The sequence below is a fragment of the Perca flavescens genome, chromosome 19 (genome assembly GCF_004354835.1).
Source record: "Perca flavescens isolate YP-PL-M2 chromosome 19, PFLA_1.0, whole genome shotgun sequence".
Taxonomy (NCBI): Eukaryota; Metazoa; Chordata; class Actinopteri; order Perciformes; family Percidae; genus Perca; species Perca flavescens.
The window spans coordinates 28,788,481-28,810,390 of NC_041349.1; the positions used below are offsets into that span (position 1 = coordinate 28,788,481).

Here is a 21,910-nt window from a genome sequence, read left to right on the forward strand (position 1 = left end):
ATGTCAAAGATGTGTCATTACCTCGGGTGTGTGCGTGTGCGTGTGTGTGCGTGTGCGTGTGCGTGTCCCAGTTTATCTGAAACCTCGACAGGTCCATGACACTGCACCACTGCTGGTTTACCGTTGACTCACTTGTCTTTTGCGTCGATCTCGTCAACTCATCTTTTGTTTTCGGACGATTCCTTTCTTTCCGACATATCAGGGTTTTTTTGGACTCAACAACACTGTTTTTTTTTTTTCTTCTTCTTCTTTGTTTTCTGTCGAGGCCTTTTTAGTCTTCTTCTTGTTCATTATTATGACCACTATTCCCATTACTGCTCGTGTTCTGCTTCACTCTGTCCTTGTGTGTATTTCTCATGTGCCGGGTTACATCCATGTGTTTCTGTGTGCAACGGCCCCTATGGAAAACCACTTCATGCTAGTTTGATTTTTTTGGTTTGTATGTGCGGCTGATGTGCGCTTAATTTACAAAAAAAAAAAAAAGTTCCGGATATTCAAGAATTTCAAAAGTTCGCTTTAAATCAGCTCGACGGGTGAACAGAAACAAGTCTTGTTCAGGAGTCAGCAGTTCAGTGCCGTATCTGTCACTGTCTAATTTGCATATCAGCGTAGATAGACAGAAATAGGGCGGAGGGGGTTGAGCAGAGGAACTAAAAATGTCCACTGATAATGTAAAAAAATTTAAAAGTCAAAATGTGATATACAATATCACTGCAAGTGCATCAAATAAATAAATATGCCCATTATAATGTCAAAAGATCCACCTGTGATGCTATTTCCTTTTGTAACATGACCAGTAAGTTAAATATTCCAGGTTTAGTGTATATTTGTACTACGTTTTGACAAAGTTTTCCATCACAGTGAGAGTGAATCAGTTCGTAGAGGCCGGGACGAGGGATAAAGCAACCTTCTCTCTAGATCTATTCGTCCTTCAAAAAGCCTAAAGTTAACCCTTTAACTATACAGCGTAATGTGTATGTGTGTACATGTTTGTGTGTGCGTCTTTTCAATCCAAACCTTTTTGGTTCGATGTAAGAAGTGGGAGCAGAGCCGTAGCTGTGAGGTCACTAGGGCTGGGTCTCGTCACGGAGCCCCTGAATCGATTCGATTCCGATTCACAAGGTCCCTCGATTCGATTCAATATCGTTTCCATAGGGGATATTTCAGTTACAATAACCAATTTTGCTCGGATATGATTAGAGATTCACAGAAACTTAGGCTGTAAATTGAACATGGAACCCTGGTGCATTACTACAAATATGAATGTTGTCGTTAAGAATTGACCCCAAAGCAGTTACATCATTTAGAGACCGAAGAAAGTGCTTTCTTTAGTGCAGAGGGTGTGATGCTGAGACGGAGACCTGAAGCCAGACATCTGTGAAAATGGCCATATCAGTTTTTCCCTCGCCAACATGTCGCCCAACTTTGGAGCGTTGTTTAGCATGAAGAGGGTTCCTTAGATCGTCTAGTTTCATCTGACCCCAGTATCTTCACTCTAGCTTTAAAAACTGAGCCTCTCAAAAAAAAAACAATCTCGGGATTTTATGAATCGATATCGGATCACTCAAATGAAGATTGATTTGAGTTGGAAAATCAATTTTTGGACTCGGTCCTTCTAAAATCTCGGCTACAGCCCTGTTTAGGAACCATTACTATACTGAACAACTGCACTGAAGTGTGTGTGTGTGTGTGTGTGTGTGTGTGTGTGTGTGTGTGTGTGTGTGTGTGTGTGTGTGTGTGTGTGTGTGTGTGTGTGTGCCGTCCACTCAGTGTCGTGAACAGCTGTGGTGTATCTCATTAACATTTCTCGCCTCTCTGTTCATTTCAGTCCTCGCTGCTTTAGCTCCCGTTTGTTTCCTCTCACTCCCTTTTTTTTATTCCTCCTCACATCTCCCCTCTCCCTGTTTCTTTCCCTTCATTGGATTTTTTTTTTCCCGTACCAACTGCTAGGGGTGGGAATCACCAAAGGCCCCACGATACGACATTATCACGACACTTATGCCACTGTACGATGTTATCGTATATGCCACGATACAATATTATTGTCTATGTCCCGATACAATATTGTTTATGTCACGACGCGATATTATCGTGTATGTCACGATACAATATTATCACAATACTTGTGTGACGATACACTGTTATTGTTTAAGTGACGATGCTTATGGTTTATGTCACGGTACGATATTATTGTTTAAGTCACGATACAATATGGTTTATGTCACGGTACAATATTGTTTATGTCACGGTACGATATTGTTTAAGTCACGATACAATATTATTGTTTATGCCACAATATGATATTATCGTGTATGCCACGATAGGACATTATCACAATACTTGAGTGACAGTACAGTATTATCGTTTAAGTCACGATACTAATGTCACAATACGATATTATTGTTTAAGTCACGATACAATATTATATTTTGTCACAATACGATATTATTGTTTGTCACGATACGATATTGTTTGTCACAATACGATATTATTGTTTGTCACGATACGATATTATTGCGATTTTAAACTCTTTCTGCAATATATTGCAATTTATTACCTTTTTTTACCAAATTCAAATGATGTCCCCGAAGGACATTGCTAACCTCACCAGAAGAAAACAAACTCAACTGCACCATCTAGTGGACTGAACAAGAAATGTATTTTATTATTCTAGTGGCAAAAAGTTAAATTCCCATGTGCAATTTATCTAGTAAAAGATCGATACTCGGCGTCCGTGTATCAATACAGTATTGCCACAGGAAATATCTCGATAATGTGCTGTGTCTATTTCCCCCCCACCCCTACCAACTGCCCAACACTTTCCTCTCCTTCCCCTTCCTCCATCCCTCTTCTGTCCTCCCGCATCTTTTCCTCTTCCTCCATCACCGCCTCTTCCTCCCGTTTCATCTACATCTCGAATCAACCTCCACCCCCCTCCTGTCTTTCCTGCTCTCTTCCTTTTATCCTTCACTTCCTCCTCTCACTCTTGTGTCAGACCTCCGCTCCCCTATCTTCTCTTCATACCCCCTGTCGTATCTTTCTCCTTCCACATCATCTACCTTTTCCGCTCTTCATCTCCCTTTCCTTCCCCACCCATCTCTCGGTCACGTCGCTCTTCCCCTGCCTCCCCACTCGGCCTTGTGCTCGTTCTCCTTCCCTTCCCCATCTCTCTCTCTCTCTCTCTCTCTCTCTCTGTCCTCCTGCTTTCTCGTTAGTCTAATGGAGGCCGAGTAATTCACTCAGCAGCGGGGAAATGTGACAGAGCGCTGGCTCAGCCCCTGGCCGGCCAGCCAACAGGACACAATGGATGGATGGATGGATGGATGGATGGATGGAAAATAGAGGTGGAAAGGTACAAAGATGAGGCAAGGAGAAAGGGACAAGGGAGGGGGAGAGCGAGGGGAGATGGACGAGGCAGAAGGAGAGGTGGAGATGTGATGAAAAGATGAAAAGACAGTCAGAGAAATGCATCATTACGTAACTCTTGTCCTTAGAACTGTGTGTGCACTGAGAATGAATTATTAAAAATAGAATTAAAAGTTGAAAACCTCATACTCAAAATGACACCAGTCCTTATCAACTGGTTTATTAATAATAAAGTCCAATATCCTGCTCAGATTTTGGTTTTTGCAGGGCCCTTATCCAGGATTCGTCATGTGACAACAGTAGGCTAAAGGTTACATATTTTACACATGAATACTGGACTTTTAATTTATATAGAATCACTTATTTATTTGTTTTATTGTGACAATTTACAGTGAAAGCTTTTATTTAACAGCATACAAATCTGCAAATATTACATATTATTTTATGTGCACTAAATAATTACTTAGTGCAGATAAGTGTGTGTACATGTTATTATCCTGTTTGCACAAGATGCATGTGTTGTACACATAGGTTATGTACTTTGTAAGTTATACGCTGGTTCAATACATATGGATCTTGTGGCCAAAATAATAATTTGAGAAGTAGGCCAAGCGATCTTGATCCCACAAGATAACTGCGCCAAAAATCAGATATGCTGTGTGGAAGTTATTGTTTACTGGGAACACGATAATCCACACATTTGAAAATATACATTAGGGCTGTCAAAAGGAACGCGATAATTTATCGAGTTACTGCCAATTCTTTTTTAACAGCACTTATTTTTTGACTCGCAATCAACGCGCGCAAATTCTGTGTTTTGGGCCTCCGTGCGCTCCGTAGTTTGGGAAATCAGGCAGCGATGCAGCAACATTGTATATGGCTAGCAGAAACAAAGCTCCTGGAGCTGTCTCAAATACCACTCGCGCATTAAACACTTGAAAAAAAGTACATTTGAAACAGATTAAAAATGTGCGATTAAATGCCAGTTAACTATGGACAATCATGCGATTCATTACGATTACGATTCATTGCGATTTAATATTTTAGTCAATTGACAGCCCTTGTGTGTGTGTGTGTGTGTGTGTGTGTGTGTGTGTGTGTGTGTGTGTGTGTGTGTGTGTGTGTGTGTGTGTGTGTGTGTGTGTGTGTGTGAGTGTGTGTGTGTGAGAGAGAGAAATGTACTCACTGTACCTTTCAGTCAACCTCTTTGCCATTTTTATTTATTAACACTGGGCGGGAAGTGAACCAGCGCTCTGATTGGCTGACGGCTGTCCCAGCGAAGTGTCTCTGTTGGCATGTAAAGCTCCTATTTATGGATCGGAGTAGAGTAGTCTAGCTTTAAGAGGAAATAAATATGAATTCAAGGATTGTACCTGATGTCTAAAATACCAGTGAAGAATGCATGTGTGACTGGCTGTGTGAGTGACAGCTCCTCTCATCCAATGGGAGGCCCCGCTTACGCCCTCCTTCCCCTTGCCCTCCTGTCAGATCCCTGTGCATGTCCCGAACCCGTCCCCACTTTATCCTTCCAAACTTGGACTGTTATTTTCTGTAAAAATTTGTACTTTTGAACAAAACTATTATCAAAGTGACTAATATATCTCTAATGTTAGGTATGTTTAATGTTAGCAATAACGTCAACACATCAGTAAAGGAATATATTTGATATTTAAATGCAGTGAAAATTATTACGTGATAAAACAACAGTGATGATGGATAGAGGTTGTGTTTTAAAAGCAATATTATTCGGAGTATAAACAAAAAAAAAAAAAAAAAAATGAGTGCCATAAATCTTTTCTCTTTTTTTTTTTTTTTCCTGTATTTCTTTCTGTTTGTTTGACCTCAGTCCTCTGCCTCATCGTTGTGTGTTCCAGTCACTAGTACTGTAAGTGTTGAAGGCTTCTGTAGCTTCCCAGTATGTCTCTGTGTATCATGAATGCTGACTTGGTTAAGCTATAGCAACAGAAATAAAGACACCCTGCTGCTTCTGTCCACATTGAGCTTTTATTGAGTCCCAGCATGCACCACCAGCTGTTTGATCCACAAGATATCGGAGTCTAGTGTCCGGACTACATTACAGTGTTTCCTTCTTCCATCGCTCCCACACAAAGTGATCATTATCAGTGCCTAATAAAGAAAGTAAAAAAAAAAAAAAAAAAAAGTTGCCAGTATTAAACACTGATACAATGACATGATCATTGAATGTCCTTCAGGTTCCTTAGGTCGTCTAGTTTCATATGACCCCAATATCTTCGCTCTAGCTCTAAAAACTGAGCCTCTTAAAAAAAATCTCAGGACTTTATGAATCTATATTGGATCAACCAAATCGATCAATTTGCTTCGGAAGAATCCAGCCGTATTTTACATAGAATTGCTCTGTTTATCCCAATAAATTGTGATTATATAGCCTTTTTTGGTATAAATGTCAACCTATTAATAATACTGTTAATAACAATTAGAAATGAGGGTAGTCATGTGGACAAAAAGCTGAAGTGCCTCTACTCAGTACTGCTGAGTGCTGAACTCCATTACATGAGTTGATGTTCTGTGGAAGCTCGTCCCCACATGATGAAAATTAGCAAAGCAGATGAAAAGTTGATGAACGACTATAAATAAATAAAAGAAACACTCATGGTAGGTGAGAAAGATGAGATACCAAGTTCAACTTCATGATGTAAGTGATCAACATGAGACTTGCCGTGACTATTTTTTATTTTCCGTCATGAATAGGCCTACTGAGGTACGTCTGTGGAGCAACGAGGGACACATGAAGGGAAATGGGAAACAAACTCCTGTTCCCAGAGCTAATATCACAAGGTCTGTCCTTTGCTTTACTGATAGTAGTTCCATGCTGCCACCTAGTGTCCAATCTGTGTATCTAGACTAGAGCAACAGAAGATTCATGTTCATACACTCGCTGCCATAATACCAAATATCCACTTCTCCGGGCTTGCAAATCCAAATCCTTTAATCATAAGTTTTAATGTTAAATCTAAATCACCCCTATTATTTAGAATATTTTCAGCGCTTTACCTTGCTGTCAGACATCCCTTTACGATAGGGGGAACTGAAGCCGTTGGCTATGCTCTCCACCAGACCTCGCAGAACACGGGAGTTGCTGCTCTACCCGCTGCCTCTATCAGTTAGTCTGTTTGTGTTGTTCTGTGACTTTGGTGTTTGACAAGGGTTGCTTCAGGCTCATCAAAGTCACACAATAACGCAAACAAACTAACCGATGGAGACAGTGGTAGACCAGCAACCACGTGTTCTGCAAGGTCAAATTACTTTTTCTGTCAAAGGAGTGCGGTGGCTTTCATGAGACCATAGACATTATTATATTGTATTATTATACAACTCAGGAAACTCAAGTTCCTTTATTAATGGCTTGCTAGTCTCGCTTTGCCTGACCTTCCTCCACAGCGCTGCAAAGGAGGGTCTGGCTAGTCCACGCAGCATTCTGGGATCGGGAGAAAAACATGCTCTGGTTTATTGGCATTTCTTTAAACCAATCACAATCCGTCTTGGGCTTCCCTAAGCTCTGCGCACTGCCTCTGCAAAATAGACTCTGGAAAGAACTTGTTTTGGTGGAACATGTGTACGTTCAAAAGTTGTTTTAGTCGTGCGACAGAAAACTCCGATTGGACAGATAGTCTAGCTAGCTGTCTGGATTTACCCTGCAGAGATCTGAGGAGCAGTTAACCATAAATCCACCGGAGTTTAGAACGCCAACAAAAAGAAAGAGGAAGGTGACATTCTCAATTACTGGAATTGTTGGAATTGTTGGGGCTTTGTAAATTATAGAGTGTGGTCTAGACCTACCCTATCTGCAAAGTGTCTCGAGATAACTCTTGTTATGATTTGATAATATAAATAAAATTGAATTGAATTGAAATTGATGGACATCTGGCGGAATTTCCTGCAGCACCGTCGTCGTTGATATAAACTAATGGCTTGCTAACATGTATACGAGCCGACCGGATGACTGATAAAGAAAGTGAGAGTCGCCCGAGAATCTTTAATTCCTACAGACCCTTCATGAAGGGTGGCTCACCCCAAAGTAACTAGCAAGTAAAAACATATCTGAAAAAAACCCACTATGTTAAAAGTCAATCCTGGCCAAAGTTGGAGAAACAGCTAGCTAGCTCATGTGAGCCTTACCTAGCTGCTGCGCATGTGCGACTGACAACCGAGACCTGACACAGGGTGAAAAGAGGAGTTGCAGCAATGTGCAGTACAACAAAAAAGATGGTGTTTTTTGAAAATTATACCATGTAAACCTATTCTGATACAATCTCAAATTACAATTATGAACCTGAAAATGAGCATAATATCAGCGCTTTAAGTAAATGTATGTAAGTATCATCAGGAAAATGTACTTAAAGTATTTTAAAAAAAATGGTTTAGGGCCAAAATACATTTCTGATCTGCTGCTACATTATGAACCACCCAGACATCTCTGGTGGTCTGCAACTCACAGTTCTTTTACATCAAGGCTGAAGACCTTTCTGTTTGATGCTGCCCTTTCTTTAAATAATTGTTAATTTCTCATACTGCACTGCAACTTTTATTGTCGTATCTTATTTGTTTTAAATTTTTGGAATTGTTTTTAACTGCTCTTTAATGTTTTATGTGAAGCACTTTGAATTGCCCTGTTGCTGAAATGTGCTTTACAAATAAAGCTGCCTTGCCTAAAAGTAAAAGTAGTCGATGCAGAACTCTCCTCCCATTGTAGTGTGTGTAAAGGATCCAACCAGTTGTGTGTTTAATGGTCTCATCATCTCAGCTGGACTTGTAGGCTGTTATATTGTTCAGATTTTATAAACTACATGGGTTTTAGGTGCAAAAATCTTAATTTGTAAAGTAACTAAAGCTGTCAGATGAATGTAGTGGAGGAAAGAGTAGTAATAATAATATTAACAATAATACATTTTATTTGTATAGCGCTCTAAATGGTACTCAGAGACACTATACTATGTGTATGGGTAGGGAGTTCCAGAGGGAGGGGGCTGCAATGGTGAACGCTGGGTCACCCCAGGTACGGTGCTTGGTCCTGAAGTGGTGGTGGAGCAGGTCTGTGAGGTAGGAAGGAGCCTGGTGATGGAGGGCTTTGTGGGTGAGGAGGAGGACTTTCAACTGGATGCGTTGGGGAACAGGGAGCCAGTGGAGGTTCTGGAACGGGTGTGGGTGAGGAGACAAGCAGCAGAGTTGTGGATGTATCGGAGTTCATTTGAGCCTTTTGCAGGTGAAGCACAGAGGATGCTGTTGCGGCAGTCGATTCTGGAAGTGATGAAGGCGTGGGTCACAGTTTCGGCAGCGGAGAAGGTGAGCGATGGGCGGAGAAGTCCAATATTTCTCCCTGAAATGTAGAGGAGTAGAAGTAGAAAGTTAGCATCAAAAGAAAAGACTCAAGTAAAGTACCAGTACCTCAACGTTTGTAGGTAAGTACAGTACTTTAGTAACTGTAACTTAGTTACATTCCGCCACTGTAAGTGACTGTTGCAAAACTGTCATTCAATCTGGCTGTGATTTGTAATACAGTGTTGAAGTAGGATGCCTATTATTTTGGGGAATATTTTGGCAGTTAGGTGCTCCGTAAGGTTTTTTTTGTTAAAAGGTAAGTGGTCCTTGGTCTGGTAAACCTTGAGAAACACTGATATGAGAGGTTATATTTACCAGTGTGTCTTTGGTCCCTGCTCTTCCACTTCGGTGTGTACACGGAACTAAGATAGGAGGCGGAGGTCCAGGTTGCTGGAAGAGGCTGTAGGTGGAGGCCCGGGGTGGAGTCATCTGGCCGGATAGCTAGGTGGAGGCAGCAGTGCAGGTTTCTGAAGAAAAAAAAAAAAAAAGGCTGTAGATAGTGGTTTAGTGCCAGACCTATCTCCACAGTGCTGTAGAGTAAGGTCTGGCTACACCACAGATGCATTCTGGGATAGGAGAAAAACAACTCTCTGGGTGGTTTGCATTTCTTTAAAGTGCTCATATTATGCTTTTTGGCTTTTCCCCTTTCCTTTATTGTGTTATATATCTTTGTTGTGCATGTTATAGGTTTACAAAGTGAAAAAGCCCAAAGTCCACCCCAAAGGGACTTACCATCTAGTAGTCCTTACCTAGGTACTGTCAGGGCACACTTTCATACTCTGCTTCTGACTGGCTAGTAGTCCTTACCTAGGTACTGTCAGGGCACACTTTCATACTCTGCTTCTGACTGGCTAGTAGTCCTTACCTAGGTACTGTCAGGGCACACTTTCATACTCTGCTTTTGACTGGCTAGTAGTCCTTACCTAGGTACTGTCAGGGCACACTTTCATACTCTGCTTCTGACTGGCTAGTAGTCCTTACCTAGGTACTGTCAGGGCACACTTTCATACTCTGCTTCTGACTGGCTAGTAGTCCTTACCTAGGTACTGTCAGGGCACGCCCTCATACTCTGCTTCTGACTGGCTAGTAGTCCTTACCTAGGTACTGTCAGGGCACGCCCTCATACTCTGCTTCTGACTGGCTAGTAATCCTTACCTAGCTACTGCTCATGTAAGACTCCCTACAAAGATGGAACAGAAGTGTGATGCCTCACTCTGTAGCTAAAACAGAGAGCTCAACACACAGGGTGAAAAGAGGAGCTGCAGCAATGTGCAGTACAACAAATATATGGTATTTTTTCGAAAATTAAACCATGTAAACCTATTCTGGTACAACATCTAAATACAATTATTAACATGAAAATTAGCATAATATGAGCACTTTAAACCAATCATAATCGTCTTGGGTGGTCTCCGGACGCAGCAACGGTGGCTCTGCAAATTTGTCTCGGGAAAGATGTTGTTTTGGTCTGGAAATGCGAGAGTAGGCAGCAGGTGGAAGGTTAGGGCAGCAGACGGAGGGAGGAGGGTGGAGGGAGGAGGGGGGGGGGGGGGGGGGGGAGGATGGAGGCTTTGCAGAGGCAGTTTGTGTCCTGGCAGGTGATTTAGGTCGCTGTTGAGGCTGAAACTAGATTAAAGAGTTTGTTAACAGAGGCTGCATTTACTGACTCAAAACAAGATCAGTCTTCAGTTGGTTGACTTCTTAAGATTACTTAAAACTACAATACTTAACTTAAAACTACAATACTTAACTTACAATTACTATACTTAACTTAAAACTAAGACACTTAACTTACAACTACTATACTTAACTTAAAACTACAATACTTAACTTACAACTACTATACTTAACTTAAAACTAAGACACTTAACTTACAACTACTATACTTAACTTAAAACTAAGACACTTAACTTACAACTACTGTACTTAACTTAAAACTAAGACACTTAACTTACAACTACTATACTTAACTTAAAACTAAGACACTTAACTTACAACTACTATACTTACCTTAAAACTAAGATACTTAACTTTCAACTACTATACTTAACTTAAAACTAAGACACTTAACTTAAAACTACTATACTTAACTTAAAACTAAGATACTTAACTTAAAACTAAGACACTTAACTTACAACTACTATACTTAACTTAAAACTAAGACACTTAACTTAAAACTAAGACACTTAACTTACAACTACTATACTTAACTTAAAACTAAGACAGTTAACTTAAAACTACTATACTTAACTTAAAACTAAGACACTTAACTTACAACTACTATACTTAACTTAAAACTAAGACACTTAACTTACAACTACTATACTTAACTTAAAACTACTATACTTAACTTAAAACTAAGACACTTAATTTACAACTACTATACTTAACTTAAAACTAAGACACTTAACTTACAACTACTATACTTAACTTAAAACTAAGACACTTAACTTACAACTACTATACTTAACTTAAAACTAAGACACTTAACTTAAAACTACTACACTTAACTTACAACTACTATACTTAACTTAAAACTAAGACACTTAACTTACAACTACTATACTTAACTTAAAACTAAGACACTTAACTTACAACTACTATACTTAACTTAAAACTAAGACACTTAACTTGCAACATACTATACTTAACTTAAAATTAAGACACTTAACTTACAACTACTATACTTAACTTAAAACTAAGACACTTAACTTACAACTACTTTACTTAACTTAAAACTAAGACACTTAACTTACAACTACTTTACTTAACTTAAAACTAAGACACTTAACTTACAACTACTATACTTAACTTAAAACTAAGACACTTAACTTAAAACTAAGACACTTAACTTACAACTACTATACTTAACTTAAAACTAAGACACTTAACTTACAACTACTATACTTAAGTTAAAACTAAGACACTTAACTTACAACTACTATACTTAACTTAAAACTAAGACACTTAACTTAAAACTAAGACACTTAACTTACAAATACTATACTTAACTTAAAACTAAGACACTTAACTTACAACTACTATACTTAACTTAAAACTAAGACACTTAACTTACAAATACTATACTTAACTTAAAACTAAGACACTTAACTTAAAACTACTACACTTAACTTAAAACTAAGACACTTAACTTACAACTACTATACTTAACTTAGAACTAAGACACTTAACTTACAACTACTATACTTAACTTAAAACTACTATACTTAACTTAAAACTAAGACACTTAATTTACAACTACTATACTTAACTTAAAACTAAGACACTTAACTTACAACTACTATACTTAACTTAAAACTAAGACACTTAACTTACAACTACTATACTTAACTTAAAACTAAGACACTTAACTTGCAACTACTATACTTAACTTAAAACTACTACACTTAACTTAAAACTAAGACACTTAACTTACAACTACTATACTTAACTTAAAACTAAGACACTTAACTTAAAACTACTACACTTAACTTACAACTACTATACTTAACTTAAAACTAAGACACTTAACTTACAACTACTATACTTAACTTAAAACTAAGACACTTAACTTACAAATACTATACTTAACTTAAAACTAAGACACTTAACTTACAACTACTATACTTAACTTAAAACTAAGACACTTAACTTAAAACTACTACACTTAACTTAAAACTAAGACACTTAACTTACAACTACTATACTTAACTTAAAACTAAGACACTTAACTTACAACTACTATACTTAACTTAAAACTACTACACTTAACTTAAAACTAAGACACTTAACTTACAACTACTATACTTAACTTAAAACTAAGACACTTAACTTAAAACTACTACACTTAACTTACAACTACTATACTTAACTTAAAACTAAGACACTTAACTTACAACTACTATACTTAACTTAAAACTAAGACACTTAACTTACAACATACTATACTTAACTTAAAACTAAGACACTTAACTTACAACTACTATACTTAACTTAAAACTAAGACACTTAACTTACAACTACTTTACTTAACTTAAAACTAAGACACTTAACTTACAACAACTATACTTAACTTAAAACTAAGACACTTAACTTAAAACTAAGACACTTAACTTACAAATACTATACTTAACTTAAAACTAAGACACTTAACTTACAACTACTATACTTAACTTAAAACTAAGACTCTTAACTTACAACTACTATACTTAACTTAAAACTAAGACACTTAATTTAGAACTACTATACTTAACTTAAAACTAAGACACTTAACTTACAACTACTATACTTAACTTAAAACTAAGACACTTAACTTACAACTACTATACTTAACTTAAAACTAAGACACTTAACTTAAAACTACTACACTTAACTTACAACTACTATACTTAACTTAAAACTAAGACACTTAACTTACAACTACTATACTTAACTTAAAACTAAGACACTTAACTTACAACTACTTTACTTAACTTAAAACTAAGACACTTAACTTACAAGTACTATACTTAACTTAAAACTAAGACACTTAACTTACAACTACTATACTTAACTTAAAACTTAGACACTTAACTTAGAACTACTATACTTAACTTAAAACTAAGACACTTAACTAACAACTACTATATTTAACTTAAAACTAAAACACTTAACTTACAACTACTATACTTAACTTAAAACTAAGACACTTAACTTACAACTACTATACTTAACTTAAAACTAAGACACTTAACTTACAACTACTATACTTAACTTAAAACTAAGACACTTAACTTACAACTACTATACTTAACTTAAAACTAAGACACTTAACTTACAACTACTATACTTAACTTAAAACTAAGACACTTAACTTACAACTACTATACCTAACTTAAAACTAAGACACTTAACTTAAAACTAAGACACTTAACTTACAAATCCACTATACTTAACTTAAAAACTAAGACACTTAACTTACAAATCGACTATACTTAACTTAAAACTAAGACACTTAACTTACAACTACTATACTTAACTTAAAAACTAAGACACTTAACTTACAACTACTATACTTAACTTAAAACTAAGACACTTAACTTACAACTACTATACTTAACTTAAAACTAAGACACTTAACTTACAACTACTATACTTAACTTAAAACTAAGACACTTAACTTACAACTACTATACCTAACTTAAAACTAAGACACTTAACTTAAAACTAAGACACTTAACTTACAACGACTATACTTAACTTAAAACTAAGACACTTAACTTACAACGACTATACTTAACTTAAAACTAAGACACTTAACTTACAACGACTATACTTAACTTAAAACTAAGACACTTAACTTACAACTACTATACTTAACTTAAAACTAAGACACTTAACTTACAACTACTATACTTAACTTAAAACTTAAAACCTTAACCTTAAAACCTTAATACTATGATATTTAAACTGAATCTCCGACATTATGTACAGATTTGACAATGATTGACTTCTTAGCTCTTTTCCTTGGGGGTGTCTCGGGCTCGGGTTCTCCCGAAATGTCCACCTCATAAAGAGGAGGATAGACTCCGACCCCGTAGGAGACGTCCACATGCACCCGGCCGTCTTCAGCCACCGTCTCACTGAACGTGGGACGGTCCAGTCTCTCCCACAGCTTCTGCTTGATGCGACGTCCCAGATCTAAACTGTACGGACGCAGCTGGCCGCTCTTGTACCTGCGAGGAGCGGAAGAAGCAGAAATGAAAACATTATGAAAAAACGTGTGATTGAAAAGGTTTTCCCTCCGTTTGTGGAAGACAAAGGTGCATGTATTTGGCAGGGGGTTTAGGCGTACTTCGTTGAGAAATTGTTAAATTTTTGCATCTCTATGTAAATGTAAATGGACTGTTCTTATATAGCACTTTTCTAGTCTCAACGACTACTCAAAGCGCTTTAACATTGTACAGGAACCATTCACCATTCACACACATTCATACACTGTGGCCGAGGCTGCCGTACAAGGTGCCACCTGCTCATCAGGGTGTCCCACACATTTACACTCCGATGCGCAGCATTGGGGGAAACTCTGGGTTCAGTGTCTTGCCCAAGGACACTTCGACATGGGACTGCAGGGCCAAGGATCGAACCACCAACCTTCCGATTGGCTCTACCACTGAGCCACAGCCGCCCCTTATGTAACCATGTTGTGTCTCTTTTTGGTCATTGTTGCTTTCTTAGGGTCTCTGTGGTCATTTGCATCTCTTTGTAGACAGTTTGTGTCCCTTTGTGGTGGTTTTGCGTTTCTTTTTTTAATCTAATTTTGGACCCTTATTATTACCATATCTGTGTCTAAAACGTTGGAAAAGATAGAGCAGATACATAAATAGCACTCAAAAAGCTTAAAGTTAAAACTTGCCATAGACGTCCAACTCAGGGTTTCCCAGAGTGTATTGTGGGCCTGGTGGCCCACTGGGCCTATTGCCCCTGGGAACGATTTTTTTATGTATTTTTATGAAGTTTTTTGAACTACAGTTACAGTGCGGCAGCTCGGCTGGACAAGTAGACGTAGTCATATTTTGACATCTCCAGTTAGCTTTTAGGGCCCTCTGGAATCTGTCTTATAGCTTTCTTAAATTCTCAATTTCCCGGTTCCGTCCAGGATTCTGTTATCACAAATCAAAAGAATTCTGGGGGAAACCCTGCAACTACAGCCATTAGATGTGAGAAAAGTCTTTAAGTTAGTCATTCATTAGGTGCTGCCCAAAATGGCTCGGGTGCTGCACCTAAAAACATTATAGACCTTTTCACGGCAGACATTTTGACATGTCATAGTAGGAAAAGCACAGGTGTGTTCAAACCCATTACTGATGACTGCATTCCACTTAGGAGAGGTCCTGGTATTAAACCATTACTGATGGCTGCATTCCACTTAGGAGAGACCCTGGTATTAAACCATTACTGATGGCTGCATTCCACTTAGGAGAGACCCTGGTATTAAACCATTACTGATGGCTGCATTCCACTTAGGAGAGGTCCTGGTATTAAACCATTACTGATGGCTGCATTCCACTTAGGAGAGGTCCTGGTATTAAACCATTACTGATGGCTGCATTCCACTTAGGAGAGGTCCTGGTATTAAACCATTACTGATGGCTGCATTCCACTTAGGAGAGGTCCTGGTATTAAACCATTACTGATGGCTGCATTCCACTTAGGAGAGACCCTGGTATTAAACCATTACTGATGGCTGCATTCCACTTAGGAGAGGCCCTGGTATTAAACCATTACTGATGGCTGCATTCCACTTAGGAGAGGTCCTGGTATTAAACCATTAATGATGGCTGCATTCCACTTAGGAGAGGCCCTGGTATTAAACCATTAATGATGGCTGCATTCCACTTAGGAGAGGTCCTGGTATTGTGCATGCTGACTCAGTGAAATATTTTACTGGGACACTTGATGGAATTGAGCCATCGTTAAGGTTATCAATTTCAGCTGTGCTTTTCCTACTATGACAAGTCAAAATGTGTGCTGTGAAAAAGGTCCATAATGGCGAGGGAAAACCCTGCTATGGAGACATTGATACCCCGTTTACACGTACATGGTTATTTTGAAAAAAAGGAGACATTTCCCTTTGTTTGTGCCCTTCGTTTACACATGTAAACGGACACTTTTCTGAAAACTGACAGCTGTGCACAATGTTATTTTTGAAAACGGAGAGGTTGAAATGTCCGTTTATGAAACGGCCGGCCTTGTGTAATGTACCTAATGTACCACGAGTGGTAGATTTGAAAGAGTCCTGCTTTTTGACCCAAACATACCTCAGCATGTCATCTACAACCTCATGGTAGATCTGCTGGTACTCTTCCACAGAGCGGTTGTGTATCTTTAGAGGCTCGTCGTGGTGCGGCGGAGCAGCAGAGGGCTGGAGGCTGGGGGCCACGGTTGACGCCACCGGCAGGTCAGCTGGCGAGATGGTGGCCTCAAGCTTTGGGACCAAACCCAATAACCCTGCGATGTCAACAGCTGGGGTGGAAGGCTGGGGAGAAGGACCCCAGTTCGACACCTCCGACGCTGGATTCTCAGCAGAGGGTTTGGGGGGGCGGGCCACGGAGGTCCGCTTCCGCTTCTGGGGACGGTCGCCACGTGCAGCAGAGTGCGAGCGCTTTCGCTTTGAATGTGGCACCTGGGGAGAGCCAAGTCAATTGTATTTTTTTGAAACAATGTGCAGGCACATGTGTAACCAAATGTAGGTCATTGCATTGAAATATTGCGAATTACATTATATTATAAACGTGCAAATTTTGTAAATGTACTTGTGCAAATGGAATACTGTATACAGGGTTTCCCCCAAAAAAAGTTGTTAGGCCCGGTGTCTTTGTTTGACGAGGGCCCGGCTGAGGCCAGTCCCAGACTGACGGCAGCATTAATATAGATAGTTTCAGCAATACATAATAATGGACGGAATCGCAAAAAGCGATGCTAAAGTGCTAAAAGCTAACTGGAGATTTGAAAACATGAATACACCTTTCCATCCGAGTTTCTAACCGAGCCGCCCCACTGTAACTGTAGTTTAAAAATTAAATACATTAATTAAATCAAATTAAAAATACATTTAAACTCCCTCTGGCGTTATTCTGTGGCTGAAAACCGTGGATGCTTAAGTTGAATATACTTTGGAGAAAGAACAACAATGGTGAGGTGGAACTGTTACCAAAAGGTACGTAAGCTACCTAACCGATAAAACTGACTGACATGCGTCGTCGTTTCCAAAATGTCTCAGTTTTTGCCCGTCCAGACTACAGAGCAACTCTGGAGTTTTCGAACCGAAACGGGGGCAGCAGTGTTTCGGAATGTCTCCATTTTAGGGTCTCTGAAACACCGGAGTAGTGTGGACGCAAGGCGTAAGTATTGGTTTTCAAATCGAAATGTAGTATTGTAGATGTAGCTTCAAAAAGTGGGGTCATGTTCCCACAGCCCAATGGTCCCACATTTGTTAGATTTTTCTTAAAATTAGGCCCTATGTTCGCACAGGCCTATGTTAGGGTTAGGGTTAGTGTTAGTGTGGGAAAATAGTGCTGTGGGAACATAGGGCCTAATTTTCAGTGAAAAAAAGAATCTTAGAAATGTAGGAACATAGGGCTGTGAGAACATAGGCACGCTCCCAAAGCAGTTACTGAAATGTAATGCCAACAAGCAGTGAAGCACTTTGTCCCTGTCGATATACTCTGCTATGCGTTTGCCATTTTGAAAAATGTCTACATCTGTAGTTCCTGAGGATTACATGGTGAACAAGTTGGGACTAAAACAGGGTTTTTTTGTCCAAAATCAGAGAATCAAATGTCTCACCTGGCTGTCCTTGCAGCATGGACACTGGGCTGCAGGCTTCCTCACACCTTCGGCCTGGCGTGCAGAGATTCTCCTTTTACTGGAGTCAGGGTTTTGCAAAATCTGGCATTGAATAAAGTAAAAAAAAGAAACTGAAACTTTCCCTTAAAACTGACTTTTCCTTTCACAAGCACCTAACAATGGCCCAATTTCGACTCCTGGAGGTCAGATTAACTTAGTTTATTTTTTTATTTCAACCTGGACCCTATGTTTCTACGTTTTTGTATCAAGGTGACTGATGGGAACAAACATTTTGGAACTTAGTCCAGTATTAAGCGAGACTTCTGCAGTCGGCAGCGGTGAAACAAGCTGCAATGTCATTGCGCACCTTCAGTTTCCGTCCATTGGAAGTGCTCGTTTTACCGCTGACAGGCTCAGATTATTATTCTAAGTGTCTGACTACATTATGGACAGGATCCATACAGAGATAGACCTGTTTGTAAAAGAGTTAGATCCTTTTTATTTACCATTAAAAAAAATCGCTGAAATCGCTATCGCCAAACCCACCAGACTCCATTACCGTGTTTACCTTGAACTTTGAGTGATCTAAAAGTCTCGATGGTAAAAATAAATATATCTTCTTCTCACTTTTTTAAACTTCTTTTGTGGAGAACAGACCGACGGAGTTGTCTTGAATTTGTTGCATTTATTTTCACGATATTTGCTTAAAAGTAGCCTATAGCTACGGTCTATCTTGTGTAATGATAGAATATTTGGATTTAACCTGCAACTAATGGCGAAAAACTGACAAAATTATTCGTCAGATGTGAAAATCAAAATCCCCTTTAACCAATTTAGAGGAACTAAGTAAGTAAACATTTCAGCTTATCTTCAAATCATCATAATGATATATTGTATTCCATAATTTTCTATATAGGCTATATATTCAATTCAATTTTATTTATAGTATCAAATCATAACAAGAGTTATCTCAGGACACTTTACAGATAGAGTAGGTCTAGACCACACTGTAGTTTACAGAGACCCAACAATTCCAGTAATTCCCCCAAGAACAAGCATTTAGTGTGACAGTACCGAGGAAGAAACCTGGGACAGACCCAGGCTCTTGGTAGGCGGTGTCTGACGGTGCCGGTTGTAGGTGTGATGAACAGTGGCAATAATAGTCACAATGAAGATAATGGAACTATGACTAGAAATAGTAGTTGTAGTAGTTCATGGTGTAGCAGGGCACTGCTGGGCCTTACAGGGTGTAGCAGGACATAGCAGGACATAGCAGGGCGTAGCAGGGTGTAGCAGGGCACTGCAGAGCGTAGCAGGGTGTAGCAGGGCATAGCAAGGCGCGGAGCAGGACCACGGCGACAGCTGCAACCATGATTTAGGTGCCACCCTAATCTGATGAAAACTGCTGCTCTATATATTAGGCCTATACGTGATAAATGATGTTTTATATTCCCATATGGCTCAGCTCTACAGGTGTATGGGTCTGTTCAGAGCCTGTTAGCAGTGTCAGTGATTTGTCTCAATGGTAAAATACATAGAAAACACTGCAGCCTTTCAAAGGGTTCAAATCTCACATGTTCCATGCTGGAGGTCTGGTGTGTGGCTTTGGTCGGTCTCTGTGAGGCCTTAGCTCTTGTCAGGATGGAAGAAGTTCTCAGTAGGAGAGGAAATGTAGAAGGAAATGTCCAGTGGTACTTGAGAGAAACACTTTTTCTCGACCATGTGTGAGATATTGTTTTTGTTTAAATTATGGCCTCACAGGATTGATGCACCTGGAGACCAAACATAGCAACCATGGAACCCTGCACGTGCATTTTGGCTCACAGACATTAGCCTATTTTAAAAAACCATATTCAGTCAAAATCAATTTAAAATCAATTTAGCCTGAATTTGAAGTTTAAACGTATAGTTTTAGTTTTGAATACGATCAGCCAGGTGTCCGTCTATGAAATAGGCTACGCTCTCGCCAATAAAGATCATTTCATTATCTTATTGAAAGTTTTACCAAAATAAAACCGTTCTGGGCTACGTTAGAAGTCAAGTGTCCACTTGGACAAAAAAAAATGACACGCATATAAAATAAAAAATAAAAAGTCAGTTTCTTCTAAGTGACCTTCGAAGTCACTGTGACTTCTAATGCGACTATTATCACCACTGTTCATCACACCCCCAACCGGCCCGTCAGACACCGCCTACCAAGAGTCTGGGTCTGCCGAGGTTTCTTCCTAAAAGAGAGTTTTTTCTTGCCACTGTCGCAATAGCCACTGCTAATGCTTGCTCTTGAGGGAATTACTGTAATTGTTGGGGTTCTGGAATTTATAGTGTGGTCTAGACCTACTCTATCTGTAAAGTGTCTCGAGATAACTTTTGTTATGATTTGATACTATAAATAAAATTGAATTGAATTGAATTGAAATTGAATATACAGTATCTCACAAAAGTGAGTACACCCCTCACATTTTAGTAAATATTTCATTATATCTTTTAATGGAACAACATTGAAGAAATTACACTTTGCTACAATGTAAAGTATTAAGTGTACAGCTTGCATAACAGTGTAAATGTGCTGTCCCCTCAAAATAACTCAACATACAGCCATTAATGTCTAAACCACTGGCAACAAAAGTGAGTACACCCCTATGTTAAATTCCCATAGAGGCAGGCAGATTTTAATTTTTAAAGGCCAGTTATTTCATGGATCCAAGATACTATGCATCCTGATAAAGTTCCCTTGACCTTTGGAATTCAAATAGCCCCACATCATCACATGCCCTTCACCATACCTAGAGATTGGCATGGAGTACTTTCCATAAAATCATCTCTCAATGCAAATCAAACAAGCTATTAGGCTAACCGACATAAAACCATTCTCTATATATTAGGCCTATACGTGATAAATGATGTTTTATATTCCCATATGGCTCAGCTCTACAGGTGTATGGGTCTGTTCAGAGCCTGTTAGCAGTGTCAGTGATTTGTCTCGATGGTAAAATACATAGAAAACACTGCAGCCTTTCAAAGGGTTCAAATCTCACATGTTCCATGCTGGAGGTCTGGTGTGTGGCTTTGGTCGGTCTCTGTGAGGCCTTAGCTCTTGTCAGGATGGAAGAAGTTCTCAGTAGGAGAGGAAATGTAGAAGGAAATGTCCAGTGGTACTTGAGAGAAACACTTTTTCTTGACCATGTGTGAGATATTGTTTTTGTTTAAATTATGGCCTCACAGAATTGATGCACCTAGAGACCAAACATAGCAACCATGGAACCCTGCACGTGCATTTTGGCTCACAGACATTAGCCTATTTTAAAAAACCATATTCAGTCAAAATCCATTTAAAATTAATTCGGCCTGAATTTGAAGTTTAAACGTATAGTTTTAGTTTTGAATACGATCAGCCAGGTGTCCGTCTATGAAATAGGCTACGCTCTCGCCAATAAAGCTCATTTCATTATCTTATTGAAAGTTTTACCAAAATAAAACCGTTCTGGGCTACGTTAGAAGTCAAGTGTCCACTTGGACCAAAAAAAATGACACGCATATAAAATAAAAATAAAAATGTCAGTTTATATACAGTATCTCACAAAAGTGAGTACACCCCTCACATTTTAGTAAATATTTCATTATATCTTTTAATGGAACAATACTGAAGAAATTACACCTTGCTACAATGTAAAGTATTAAGTGTACAGCTTGCATAACAGTGTAAATGTGCTGTCCCCTCAAAATAACTCAACACACAGCCATTAATGTCTAAACCACTGGCAACAAAAGTGAGTACACCCCTATGTTAAATTCCCATAGAGGCAGGCAGATTTTAATTTTTAAAGGCCAGTTATTTCATGGATCCAGGATACTATGCATC

General features: G+C 38.8%; 1 protein-coding gene across 1 annotated transcript; it reads right to left on the reverse strand.

Moving 5' to 3' along the window:
* Nucleotides 1–8,274: 8,274 nt before the first annotated feature.
* Nucleotides 8,275–19,774, reverse strand: LOC114546049 (uncharacterized). Its single transcript, XM_028564703.1, has 6 exons — nucleotides 19,626–19,774; nucleotides 18,052–18,153; nucleotides 16,524–16,888; nucleotides 14,214–14,438; nucleotides 9,040–9,191; nucleotides 8,275–8,722 (listed from the first exon to the last, which is right to left on the reverse strand). The coding sequence occupies exons 1-6, from the start codon at nucleotides 19,632–19,634 to the stop codon at nucleotides 8,496–8,498; spliced, it is 1,080 nt and encodes a 359-aa protein (XP_028420504.1). The 5' UTR covers nucleotides 19,635–19,774; the 3' UTR covers nucleotides 8,275–8,495.
* Nucleotides 19,775–21,910: the final 2,136 nt, after the last annotated feature.